The sequence below is a fragment of the Phaenicophaeus curvirostris genome, chromosome 15 (assembly GCF_032191515.1).
Source record: "Phaenicophaeus curvirostris isolate KB17595 chromosome 15, BPBGC_Pcur_1.0, whole genome shotgun sequence".
NCBI classification, from domain to species: Eukaryota; Metazoa; Chordata; class Aves; order Cuculiformes; family Cuculidae; genus Phaenicophaeus; species Phaenicophaeus curvirostris.
The window spans coordinates 557,514-571,487 of record NC_091406.1 but is presented as its reverse complement, the minus strand read 5'-3'; the positions used below and the strand labels follow the sequence as shown (position 1 = coordinate 571,487).

General features: G+C 51.5%; 1 protein-coding gene across 2 annotated transcripts in view; it reads left to right on the top strand.

Annotated features, from left to right (window-relative positions):
• The window catches only part of SH3RF2 (SH3 domain containing ring finger 2), a 33,438-nt gene extending 20,719 nt beyond the window's left edge, over positions 1–12,719 (top strand). For both annotated transcript variants that reach the window (XM_069869234.1, XM_069869233.1), the window contains 5 exons: positions 6,434–6,523; positions 8,119–8,289; positions 9,517–9,740; positions 11,455–11,822; positions 12,169–12,719. In XM_069869234.1, coding sequence (XP_069725335.1) covers positions 6,434–6,523; positions 8,119–8,289; positions 9,517–9,740; positions 11,455–11,822; positions 12,169–12,462 — 1,147 coding nt within the window. In that variant the 3' untranslated portion in view covers positions 12,463–12,719. The remainder of the gene's footprint in view (positions 1–6,433; positions 6,524–8,118; positions 8,290–9,516; positions 9,741–11,454; positions 11,823–12,168) is intronic.
• The last annotated feature ends 1,255 nt before the right edge of the window (positions 12,720–13,974 follow it).

Sequence of the window (13,974 nt, the reverse complement as noted above, 5' to 3'; positions counted from 1 at the left end):
ATCTAATCCACATAGTTTTCTCCCAAAGCAAAACGCCTACCAGGCAGGACTCCTCACAAAACACCAGTTCAGCACTGTTACATCATCTGCAAAAGTAATGAAGAAGCCTCCTTCTTCTTCTAACCAGGGCTGTTGAAAAGCAAACAGGGTCTTTGCCCTACCCAGAGTCGGTCCTCTGCCCGCATCTATCCACGCCCAGATGAATGGTTTCTGCCAGGGGAAGGCAAATACTAGGAGCCCTTCCCCTCTGCAGTCTAAACCTGGGACAATGTTCAGAGAAGCTGGATTTGAGGCTGAGAGAATAAGCACACACTCACCTTTTGGACTATGTCTGCTCTTCATTTTGGGAGGCACAAGAGTCTCGTTCCTTCTTCACACTCTGACCAAAGATCTCAATACAGAATCTTCACAGATCATCTGAAATGGGAGAAAAAAGGGTTTGTTTAGATTTATACGACATCTTTCATATTCAAGGTGGCTCTAATGCTTTATAAAGCAATAAGCCAGCCCCTGGTAGTTCGGTGTCTTGTGCAATAAAACCCAGCATGCATTTTGTACTCAGCAATAGCCTGCAAAGAGCCATGGATATTAGGTCCTGGTTTATGTGAGAGGAAATGAAACCTTACAATAGAACCATAATTCAATTGAAGTGGTATCAGGTCTCACGAACCCAATATAACTGTACAAAAAAATGTCTCAGTGTGAACTGAGCAGCAGCAGCAGAGTGGATGTGTTAACGTGCTGCCTTAGAAGGGTCGGAATTTCATTTCTTCTAAACAGCAGTTTTGCTCACGGAGGTTTGCAGGAGGATCTGTTCTGTTCATGAACACATGATTTTCCTTTCCCATCTGCTTTTCCTTTCCCATCTCTGGTTTTGGTTTGCGATGGCTGACCTGCAGAGTTGAGATTCTTTTGCAAGCCCAGGCTGGACCACACTGGCCATGTCCCACCAAGGTAATTTGGCCTTCTTCCTAGTACTGATCAGATGAGAAAGCTGCAGGGATGAATTTATTGATAGGCTGGCCCTCGTGATCTGGGTAAAGTTGCAGGACTGAGGCATAACAGGAGAGACGAGAGCTGGTGCTGATCCCAATGGTTGGTCTACCCTGCTCAGCAGCTCCTGGTGGGAGTTCAGCTTCAACACCAAGTGCCAAGGCTTTGGAAAAAGAGCAGCGCATCTCAAAGTGTGGTTGTTCCACGCCAAGCGATTTTATATGCACAGTATTCATGGAAGGAAAAGATCTGAGTTTCTTGGGTTTAAACTACTCCAGAAAAAACCATGAGCTTTGAAGTAATGAACAGTTGCATGGCTACTACCAGTCCTGAAAACTCGTCTCCAGAGTACAACCCTCAGGCTGGGGTCTCCCGTTATTAGCAATGTAGTAAAGAAAAGAGTGGGTTGAATCACATCCAGAGTTGCTTCCATGCGTTTTCATGCTCCCTAGCAAGTCTGCAGAGGTTGAGCAGCCTGGATCATTGTGGGTGGTCACAGACATGGTGCAGCAGATGGAGTCTTCAGCTCAGCACAGCCTTTCCGACTCCAGGCTGAAATCCTCACAGAGAGCGCAGCCAGTCCCGAGCCTGCGCTCACACCCAGCGGTGCTGCACATGGAGCAGTGCTGGCAGCTCCCAAAACAAGCAGGAGCCAGCCCCAGACAGCACACCCTCTCTGGAGGTGTTTCTGAGACCTGGTGGGCAAGACTCAACAATTTTTGAGAATGAAGTAGATGAGGATTTAACCAGTTAAGTGGGAATTGTCCCTGGAGAACAAGCCCAGGGTTGGATGACCTCAGCCTGGAGGCAGGGGTGGGCTGGGCAGGGGAAGCCACAGAAGCCGAGCTGGGTGTCTGCAGGATTTCCCCAAACACCCTGTGCCTGCCGGGCCTTTCCACCACAGATCAGGTCAGACTCATTTCAGCCCATAAAAGGGAATAACCGGAGCCTCCTCCTGCTCATCCTTCCCCGTCGTGGTGCCAAGGGGCCCAGGTGGAGCCAGAACCAGTTTGCAGGGCTTGTGGCGCATCGTGTCTGTGCATGTGCTGTTGTGCAAGGGTGCTCAGCGGTGCTGAGCTGTGCCGCCTGCCGCCTCCGGCACAGCACAGATCAGGAATCTCTTCCCAGCCTCAACCAAGTTCCTGCCTCTGGGCTCGGCCCCTGCTTGGGCCAGGGAACATCTGGCTGAGAGCTGCTGCTCCCGTTCCACGCTTCAGCAGCGTTCCTTGGGGGAAACGCACTGTGCAGTTGGCCAAAATGCATTAGGGGTTTGTCTGCACGGTCTTCTGATCGTTTGGGAAAGGACTGAGGTGAGCTGATGACCCTGACGCCCATCACATGGTACAGAATCACAGAATCACAGAATAACCAGGTTGGAAGAGACCCACCGGATCACCGAGTCCAACCGTTCCTACCAAACACTAAACCATATCCCTCAGCACCTCGTCCACCCGTGCCTTAAACACCTCCAGGGAAGGTGACTCAACCACCTCCCTGGGCAGCCTGTTCCAGTGTCCAGTGTACATTTAGCTTTTCTATGTAACGATCTGAAACTCGCAGGACCCAGCTCTGGAGCACCAGGAGCAGCAACCGCCCCGTGGTGGCACAGGGAATCCTCCCTCCCCACACCCTCGACAGGGAAGTGTCCGTGTCAGCAGGGCTCAGGAACAGAAACGACGGTGGTGACAAGATAAACAGGGAGATGAGGCAAGAGAGGGATTTAAGGAGAGGCAGGAAATTAAACCCTTTGTACTTATAAGGGCTTGCAAGGTACTCACAGGAGATCGGCAAACATGAACGCTGAAGTCAGTTACATGTGGCTGGAAAACATTTCATTCAATCTCTTTTCCTCTCTGTTGAAAATACAAACCAGCAGGCTCTGAAAGGATCACTGCTTCCATGCAGAGCGGGAACAGAGAGCTGAAAAACATTAAACCTTTTGTCCAGAAGTGGGCATTTCAGCACAGTTCCACCAGGAAAACCAGCAATTTTGCTCCATGCAGGAACAAGAAACTCCAAATTCCCAAGCCTCAAAGGTTTTGATTATGAAAATTATTCAAACAGAATCATAATTTCCAAACAACTTTATTCATATGAGAGCCTGGTCTGACCCTACCTGGACTAGAAAAAAAGAGAGAAATGCAAAGGCTGTTTGAAGCTGACCCATCATTCCAGGTCCAGAGTTGCTGGGGATTTTTAATTAACTTAATTTACTGGAGAGCAATGGAGCTGGTGAGTCACTTTTTTTCCCCTTTCTAAGCCAGCACTCCAGCACCGTGTCCCAGGCATGATCACTAGAAATTGGATTTGAAAGGAATAACAGATTAAAGCCCTGGCGGCTTGCACCATTAGCGATCCTGTAGCCCCACAGCCAACCACACGCCAGCCCGGTGCCTTCCCGGGGCCTGCGATCGCCAGGGACGCTGCTGCAGCCGCCCTGCCGCGCTGGGAACTGTTTTCACCTCCTGACTAGCACAACATGGCTCGTGCCTTTCAGCACATGCAGCACTGAGTTCCAGATGGGGATGAGCAGCTTAATCCGAGAAATCTTATTGTGCTCTAGAACAGACAGATGAGCAGAAGACAGCATCCCGAGGATGCCAGCTTGAATGCTCCAAACTGTGGGGAGGCCAATACAGGGCTGGGCGCCCTCCCCCTGCAATTCCCAGCCCCGAGCTTTGCTGTGACAAGCACAGGAGCAAAGGTAGAAACCAAACGGACAAGAAGGAGCACGCACGGTTGGCACCGACCAGTGGGTTCAGCAACTGGGACCATCCTGGGCCAGGCTCAGCAGCACCGCTCGTTCTCATCATTTTCACAGAGAAACTTTGCTGGAGGGTGGAGGCCGATGGAAGCCCCCAAGGCCACCATCCCAGCCCCAGAGCCAGGCACAGCAGAGCTGCTCCCTCCATCCCCTGCAAGAGACCTCAGCCTCCCTCCCGGGAAGTGGAGATAACAAACCCTGCCTGCCTCTGTGGGGCTGGAGAGCCCTCACTGATCTCCTAATGCCTGCAAAGCCCTCAGAGAGCCACCCAAGCAAGGCAATAGAGGTGCAGGGTATTATTGCCACGGAGGGACCACCTCTGGAGGACAGCGTGTTGTTCTCCCAGCTCCAGTTAATGCTCTGCCACGCTGCTGGGCACATGCACAAGGCACTGGCTATGCCTGCTCAGAAGAGTTCAGCTTAAATCATGTTGCTTTTGCTATATGAAAGACAGCTGGGCTTTCATGGGAACGGGAAGGGTTCTCCTTCCCTAGAAAATTCTTAACTTTCACTGAAAGACCTTGCACCCTACCCGCTACAGAAGTTTGCAGCCAGCAAGGACACCATTTCCTCTCAAGCGCGCTGCCTTGCAGCTCCTGGCAGGATCATCTTCTGGTATGGCAGGAAAGCCCTGATCAGATAACCCCGCTGCATGCCGAGTCTCCTGACCAAGGGGAAAGACACCAAAGGTTGTCCAGGGGACCTGGCCCCAGTGGCCACAGGGAAAGAGCAGAGGAGGCACTTAGACCTAACTGTCCACCAAGCACTTCAGCAGCGTTTCTTAGTACACAGTACAGCGGCCAGTATATGCTATGGGTTTTTATCTGCATGTTCTTCAGATGCTTTCGGAAAAGGATTAATGTCTCCCATATCTAGCGGCTCTCATACCAATTTGTTACCACTCACTCCATCAGCCAGCCATGAAACGCTAACCCACTTTGCAGCCAAGTGAAACATCACCACACCTTGTTCTTGGCCCCTGGAAGCTCCTTCAGCCTGCAGAGTACACTGGAGATGGAGCTGCAGCAGTTATCAGCCTGAGAGACGTCATCCAATTTGCCTGAGTTTAAGCCTTTGAAATTAACTGCTGAACTAATGAAGTGACTAATCATAGCCCTCTCATTAGCCATGGGCAGTTTCCTCTGTCCTTTAACCACAGTGTCTCTCCAGCTCCCTTTCCTGGCTGCGAGAGCCTCTAACCTGTGGTGCCAGTCCTCTTGCACTGGCCCAGATAAATTGGCCAGGATGCTCAGCAAATGTTTTCTCCCAAGGCAAGCAAGTAACATCTGCTGTCTGCTGGGAGCTAATGGAGCACGGGCTCATTCTGCAGGAGCCGCTGCCACAGAGACTGTCGCAGATAAGGAAAATGAGCAGCACCGCCTTTTAAGTTGATGAACTCCATCTGCAGTTTGTCTCCTTTGCACAAATTAAAATGAATCATCTTTGTGCTCAGGCTCCTCCTCCTTCGTCTGGTCTTCAAACAGCCCATGGCAGAGGGGGAGGCTGGAGGTGATATCCAGCCTGGGGCCATGGAAAGGTACCCAAACCCAAAGGAGACAGAGGAATGGGAACAGCCCAGCACACTGCCCGCATCCTCACTGGGAGGACAGGGAGGTCCAGGCACTCACCTTCGGTGGGTGGCAGCAGGGACGGGCACTCACCCACCACAGCTGCAGGTCTGGCACGGCGTGCTCAGGGCACAGAACTACCCTGACAGCAGAACCAGGTCTGGGGTTCCTCCCTGGAACAGGAAAGACCCCCAGGAGAGGAGGAGAGAGGGGGCATTAGGGTGGCTGGTACCTCTCCTCATATGCAAAGTGATGGTGGGGAAAGGCCACCCCAAACCAAACAAACATGTCCAAGCTCCAGCTCTTACCCAGCACAGTCTACATACCACGTGCACACAGGTCTGCAGGCTCCTCAGGACGCCACAGACACAGCAAACAGCTTTAATAACAGTTATTAAAAGATCACTGGGGCAAGGACTGTATTATTTAGGATTTAGACAATGCCAATACTCCCAGCTGGAGCTGAATGAATAACAAGTGAGACAGCAGTGATGACACCAGTCCTCACCTGGCAGACGCGATCGTCTCTTGCTTAGCGAAGTCTGGGCTTAAAATGCTGTTCTCCCACACTCCTTTTCCACCCTGAAGCAGGGACCAGAGACTGAGTGAATCAAAAGTCCTCACCTCATTCTGAGCCGAGCAGAAAGGGATGAGATAATATTGGGTGCAAGAGGAGAGGCAGGAGCGTTTCCTCTCTGGTTTGGATCTCATATAGAGGAGACCGGCAACAGTTACAGGTTTAGGTCTAAGGCTCAAATTTAACACCTGGAGTCATGGTTGTTAGTTTAGGTTCATCCTGTTTCATCATTGTTCTGAGAGCCTCCTCACACAGCAGGTTACTCATACCAGCCGGTTTCTGGTGGGATAAGCACCAACCAAAAGCCACGTCCTGGAAAGCATCTCTGTGTTGAAGCAGATGGACCAAGAGTCTTCCTTTTACTGCCTGGTCATGTTGTTTGTCAAATGCTCCAAACTCTTTTCTCCTGAAACGTCTTTGTTTTTTCCTGAAGGGTGGGTGAAGCCTGTCACATCTTTAGCTGCTCTTCCAGTGGCTAAAATAAGCCTATATTCAGATTAATTTATTGCTTTCTTTCTCCCTGCAGGTCAGTACATCTTACTACCCTGCATCAGGATCACTGGGGCACTCAGCAGCCATCGTGACTCTTCCCCATCTGCAGCACCACATCCCAGCTTATTTGTAAGTAAGGAAACTGAAATATGCTGGAGGAGGGAGGGATGTAATGTCCTGTATCTTCACCGGAGGCTTCTCCAGCACAAGGTTCTTGTGAACTGAAAGGTAAAGGCAGACCTGAGTGCAGCTCTGGTCACAGAGAATTATTGCAGTTGAACTCAAAGATTAAATTTAGGAAAATCAAGGGATATAGATCATTCCCTTGTCCCAAGTCTCATTTTTTCGAGTTATACTCCCAGCAGGTGCTCCATCCTTGCACCTTCCTACCCCACTGAACCATTTATAAGTGTATCATTCTGCCCACTTGTCAATGGACCATTTTAAGAAACTAATTACTCCTTAAGTGCCTCCCATTAATTATTTCAAGTAAGGCAGTAACGGTCACTGGTGTTTTGAATGATCTAACCTTTTCAAACTCTTCCAGACTTAAAATGTGCAGATGACATATTGTGAGGGTTACATTCCTCTAGGTAAGATCCATCATCTTGGCTCTGTAATCAGCTGCCCAAGAACAACAAAATAGCACCAGGCTGTCTACGTGGCAATTAGCACCTCCACAGTGTCGAGCCAGGCCTGCGGGTGCACAGCTACCTGTGAGAAATATCTATAAATCCAGGTTGCACTCATGGCATTTGTTGCTTTCAGGCATTAGCACGGGGCATCCAAAACCACTGCATGCACTGAGACAAATTAAACTTCTGTAAAGAACAAACAGGGAGAAGTTTTGAGAAGTCCACCACTTTCTCCTGCTCCTGTTTTGCTGTGTGGTCACGCATGGTTAACTGGGGAAAACAAAGCCTCATCACTTGTTCATAGTCCCAGAACCACGACAGAGAGGTCCAGAGAGGATCTCAAATGAATTTCTAGTCCAGATTCTTCACCAGCCCTGAGCAGAGCTGTCTGTCTCTTCCTCTGTCCACTTCATCCTCAAAAGCCCCCAGTAGTGACTGGAGTCCCCGTGCTTGTCTCTGCAGGGGTCTGGTCACAGAGGAATGAGGGCAGGGAGGATAATGGGGTTAACACCTGCCTCGCAGTATGTGCAGCACTCCTCCCTGTGCCTCTGAACACCTCCAGATGAGGCTTAAGGCAGGGATGCACGGCCTCTAGCTCGGGACTTCAAAGACAGAATGTGTTCTTGATGCTATTGCTCCGACAGAGCATCTACCTGCGCTCTTTCATACTGCTTTGCCTTAGGACAGGTATACATTAGCCCTTAATCAGTCATTTCAATGGAGCACTCTCTGCGAGGTGGAGCTTTCTCCTCCAGAACAATGCTTGTCGCCCTTGGCTGGCACTTCTGGGACAGAAAACATTGATGAGATCTCCTTTGTTCTCCATTCCTGTTAGCTCTTCTTTTATTCATATCCCCTTTAGCCAGAAGTTGCAGACAGTTTCTCCCCTGTGAGTTCTCTCCACAATAACAGCAGCATCCAAATATTTGATGCAAGTGCTGGTTGAAGTGGCTTCAGGCAAAAGCCACCGCTCACCCAAAGCCAGCAGATCAGTTCTTCAGCACGGTTAGAGCCAGGAGCTTCGGGATGCACCCCAACCACCCTGTTTGGGGCAGTTAAAGCCTCCCCTCACCCGTCCTTTCTCCTCAGGTGTGTGGCTCTCCATTCCTACGTGGCTCACGGACCAGAGGAGCTGGAGCTGCAGAAGGGAGAAGGGGTCCGCGTCTTCGGGAAGGACCATGACGGCTGGCTGCGGGGCATGTCCCTCGTCACAGGGAGAGTGGGCATCTTCCCCAGCAACTATGTCGCTCCCCTCTTCAGGTCTGGTTTTTCTTACATGAAACAAAAACATGCAGAGAGGGAAGTAGGTAATACGTAGGATCTGGGGTCTTCTCATCCCCACAGAGAAATCACTGCAGGGGATTCCTGCAGCAAGGGACAAGGATTCCTCGTACAGGTGGTGTGACACCTGGCAGCCCTCACTCCTCTTATTTTCCTGTGTACCAAGTTGGCTGCACACAACTCCTCGGAATCACGTCCTCCTCCTCCTCCAGTGCCGTGGCAGGGAGACGTGGAGGGTGCTGGCAGTTTTCCCTCAGAGCGGGCGCATGGCCCATGTGAGCGAACAGCATGACATCAGCCTTCACCCACTTATTTTAAACCTGGGATGTCAATGGGGACAGCAGCAGCTTCTCCCATGACTGTTTAATTTGGCTCAGGAGGGAGCCAGGATGGACGGCAGCATGTCTGTGCTCGAACTTGCCTTTTATTCCATTTGGATGATTCCAGTCTAGGTCTGCTCCTGCTAGAAGGGAAACCACAAGCTAAAGGCTCTTCTAGAGTCAAAATACTGTCTCTAGAGTAGGCGTTTAAGGAGTGGACGCCACTGATGTAGCTGAACAAACATGTATTACAAAGAGCAACAATTAAATGTACAATTTAGGAGAGAAAAAAAACCCTTGCCTGTGCCCTCAGTTCCCCTGAGACACACTCGGGTCAGGCAGAAAATGCAGAACAACTTAGAAATGTAGTGTTCTGTTTCTGCAAATAGAAAAGGAGGATAAGTCAAGACATCTCTCCCAGGACTGCAGTTTTGTTACTTGGAGCAGGGTTTCCATGGCTGGAAACTTGCTGCGATGGTGCCGTCCCATCCACAGGAGCAGGGATGGGGAGGGATGAGCTCAGGGAGCTCTGCTCAGAGGGGCAGCCTGCGGGGATCAGCTCCACGCACGCCTTGCCCATGCCCTGTGCAGGGCTGAGGGTCTGCACCAAGGGACCATGAGTGGCATCTCCGCCCCTGCCCCCAAAAGCCTTCTTGTGACAAATCAAAAACTCTCACTCCCACATACTCCCGCTGCTGTCTGGTTTCTCCCTGCATTGTTTCTCTTTCCCTGCTTATATTTTATTCTGCCAAATTGCTCAGTTCAGACTGGAGGTCCTGGTGCTGCTTTAACACTAGCATCACCCCTTCCCTGTTGGACAAATTCCTGCTCTCCTTACAAACCCACATGCCTGGTCTGACCTTATTTTCTTTTCCATTTCAAACAGGAAACCTAATCTCTCCGACTCGAAGATGCCTTCCCTGTACACCTCCTGGACGCTATCGACCTCCTCACTCTCGTCTCAAGGGAGCACCTCAGAAAATGGCCCAAGACAGAGCAGAGCTTTGAAACCAGTGCTGCTGCCCATGCCCATCACCTCACCTGGAAGGAGCGCAGCTGCAGCCTTGGGACAGGCATCGCTGCGGCGTGGACGCGGCGGCACGAGGAAAAGTAAGTGCTGGGGGGTAGATGCGTACCAGTAAGTGCCAGATGCGTACCCCTCAAACCACACCAGCTGCCTGTAATTAGCACTGGAGCCGCAAAAAGTAAAAAGAGGAAAGCACGTTTCCAGAGCCCCTGCTCTCTGGAGTGGTCCCTGGCAGGGCTGGGCTCCTGCTCAGGTGGAGCACTCCTAGGGCACTCTCAGCACCTCCCTGCAGCAGCAGCTGGGGCGCAGGCTCCCCTGCTGACACTCCAGGTCTGCAGACACAGAGCGACTGCTGGGAGAAGGGCTCTTGGCAAGGCTCTTTCCAAGGGGGTTCGTTACGGCCAGGCTGCAGTGTCCAGAACGCAGAGAAAAATGCAATTCGCTCGGTTGAACATAGCAAAGCCCTGTGGATGAGTCGGGGTGGGGGTGTTAGCTGGCTCGCCCATATCAACCAGCGCCGCACCAGAGCATGGCACGGCTCGCTTCTGGGACAGCAGCTCAGGATCACGAATGTGGCACAAAATGCATTCATAACCCAAATGCTTAAACAACAGAGTAAGGGAGACTATTAAATGTAAAAGCATTTTTATGTGGCAAACCAAAGAGTAAAATGTGAACTGTACCAAGCCAATAGTACAGGTCTCTAAAAGGGACCTCTGCAGTGATCTTGGAAAATGTAAATCAGCAAATCCAACCCCTGAAGCCCACCACATCCGGCAACACAGCACTAAAACAGCAGCTGAAACACCAATACACAGATATGGGGAGAAATAATCCCTAATTATACACACACAACCTTGGGCCCTGCATTAGCTTTTGTTGCTCAGGGGAGAGGTTTTGGAATTGTCACAGGCAGCTCTAAGATAACCCCAACTCCATTCTCAGAAGCAATTCAGAAAAAGGTTAATTTAGAGTATTATCAGGAATTATTAAGAAAGGAACTCTGAGCAAGAGAGTAAAACTCAGCTGTGCCACGGGGGAAGTTCTGGCAAACTCATATCTGAGCACTGCTTGTATTCCTGGTAACTCATGCAGGAGGATGATCAAGAGAACAGAACAACTTCTACTGAGGGGAAAAAAACATTCAACCTGGAAATATCCGAGATGGATAATATCATGAAGAGCCTGAAGATGAGAAAGGCTACTGCACAAAAAAGCAGCACTGGGAGTTACCCAGTGAAGCTGTGAAGTCAAAGCCTTGATGTAGCAGAGAGCCAGAGGGAAAATCCTCCCAAGCAGCTCTATATTCTTCTCCTTCTCTGCAAAAACCCGATTTGTGCTTCCCACACACACATGCCTGGGGCTGTGGGAGATCCCTCCCCAGGGTGCCAGGACCCTGGGTGAATGCCTCCCACCACCGCAGAGGAGCCAGGGTCCCACACCACTGGCACCCAGCCGTGGGGAGCACAGTCACCGTAGACATTTTGTCTTGGCACAGAACTCTTTGCAGAGGTTTATGCAGCGCTTGGTTGGGTGTGTTCTTCCCAATGAGGCTGGCAAGGTTTCCACCCTATGCCGGTGTGGAACACCGCTCCAAGCGCATTCAGGCAAGCAAGGTGCCTCTTCCACACCACTGATGGTCTGCGGCATTCCTGCAGAGCGGTCCCGGTGCGTGGGGATCCCTGTGAACTGCGCTCAGTGCTGGGTTGTAACCACCGCTCACTTCTGCCTCCTTGCTTTCTCTGTACCATTTTGGATTCCCGCTGCCTCAACTCTTTTCTGGTTCTTGCTCCCCAGATGGATCCCTGCAGAGGCCTGGGCAGGCTGGGACGCCCGTGCAGGTTGCTGGCTCACTCAGGCGTCCTCCTATGGCCGTGGTGCGGCCTCAGCAGTTTCAGCTTTATCAGCACGTCAGCCCGTCGCTGCACAGCATCCCTCCTGGAGCCAGCACAGCCGAGGCAGGAACGAGGCCAAACTTCTCCCACGATGCTTCCCCGGTGCTTGTGGCCAGAGGAGGAGAAAGCAGAACTCCCTCGGTGTGTAGCTCGGTGATCCTGGACGCCAAAGACGCTCCAGCAAAGAGCGAGGCAGCTCCAAAGCCACCTGCATCTGCCCCACCATCCATCCTGGTCAAACCAGACACCTCCCGCAACGCAGCTGAGAAGGTACGGCTGGTGGCTACCCGCTACACCAGGGGGTCCCCCAGTCCTTCGGGACTGGCATTCAGCATCAGCCCAATACTGACTAGAGCTAAGCCCCACAAGGGCTTTGCTCCGTTCTCGTCAGGTTTTCTTCTGACAGAAATCACGGGGATCAGTACCTGCATTAGGAAATCAGGTATTTGCCTTGCTGACCGTGCTGCTCAGATTGTCCTTTAGAAAGGGTGAGATGCTGTAGAGGCTGTGTCCATGCAAACCAACGTTCCATTACAATCAAATCTTGAGTCTTTTCTGAGCTCTAAAATCAGGCAAAAAAATTTCCCACTGTGACTCTGCTCCCTTCTCATTGCAGCAAGTGAAGACCGTGAGGTTCCAGAACCACAGCCCCCCGCCGCCCAAGCGGCACAGCCTGCAGCCCTCACCGAGCCTCCCACGCGGCAGGACGGAGCCGGCAGCGGCCGTGGAAGCTCTCTTGGCAGAAGGCAGCCTGCCGGGCCCCGAGCTGGCAGTGCTCTACTCGCCCAGGACCAGCTCCAGCCCCCTGCCCCAGCGACGGGCACTGCACCCGAAGGCGCTGTCGCTGGACCTCTCGGGGCAGCTGACCTTCCCTGTCAAGAAGAACTACAGCAGCATTTCTGCAAACTGAGAGGGTAACTCCTCTGCTCGCTTTTCTCCATGCGCCTGCCCCTCTCCTTCCTCCTGTGAGGGATGAATGCCCCAGACCCCACACCAGCCTCCTTCCCTCCCCACCCCACAGCCAGGGGAGCATTCTCCATGCCACCAGCACCCTCAGGACCTGAAAGCCTGATGCTTGGGGAAGCTCCCAAGGGAGAAGGATGGGACAGGACAGCATCCATCCCTGCCTGGATGGATGGATCCCTGGCCTCTTCTGCACCTGGGGCTGCTGCAAGCACCAGAGAGACACGAGCGGGTTTGTGGCATCCACAAACCTGATGGTTTTTGGTGCCATGCAAGGCTGCCTGTAAGGTACCAGAGGAGGAGCAGGAGGGGAAGAAAGCGTGCAGGTATCAGAAATAGTTAAGCTTGTTTTCATCTCCTTGCTGCTGCAGGAAAGCCCACAGAGATCAAAACACCGTTTCATTACCTTCCTGCTTCTGCAGGATAAAGAAACCATAAATCAAACTCAGTCAGTTCCCAGCTGACGACCAGGTTGCCTTTGGAGGGGCTTCACTCCAATTTTGTTAGGCTCATTAGTTGCTTGCTTTTCTGTTTGGTTTCAGTCCAGGACGGTTAACACTGAACACAATTTAAAAGGTGATTTGGAAAGGAAAGAGACAATGGGAAGGGATGTGCTGTTACCACAGCCCTTGCGACTCTGCAGACAGGGGTATCGAATCTCACTTCTCCTCATGGCTTGGCTTCCTCTAATTACCTGTCAGCTACCTCCTAACAGTCCCCAAGCTCACTCCAGCTCCTTCCCACCACTCACCAGTCAGACAGGGCTTCTGTAAGTATCCTAAGTAGAATTCAGGGAGTTGTCTACATTAAGATGCATGAAACATTGCCTACGTAACAGAAAGCAGAACTCTGGGTTCACCGTGCCACAGACCACTCTCTGCCACGGCAGCTCCAGTTTTCAGCTGACCCCATTTCAAGCGTCCTGCTGTGAATCCATGGAAAAGCAGTCCAAGTCACAGAGCAGCGTCCAGCTCACCAGCTGGGACCACTCTCCAGCAAACCCCTGCAAACACCTTTTGTTTTTCACACTTTGCTTTTATTGCCAGTTTAGACCAGCAATTCCCACCCCAGCCACAACCCCCAACCACCAGATCTCCAAACAGCAGTAGCTTCAGGAAAATCGCATCCTTGGTTAATTGCTCACAAACCCCAAGCAATTAACTCCTCTGGCATACAGAAACTCTCTGAGCACCAGCACAGCCTCAGGGAAGGCCATTATCTTCTGGAACTAAGGAAAAAAGTCCTTTACTAGTCCACAGCCCCTGTCCTCTTACTGTTCCAGACCTTTTCTGTTTGTGGAGCAGAAAGCTGGTGCCTGCCTGCAGGGATCTGCGGCAGCACAGAAACCACCCATGGCACAGACAAGCTCTTCATCTTGTGCTCTTTGTCACTATTTAAGCTCCTGCAGAAAAACTCTGACAAACTGAAACTGTAGGGTTTGCCCAGGTACGAAAGGTGA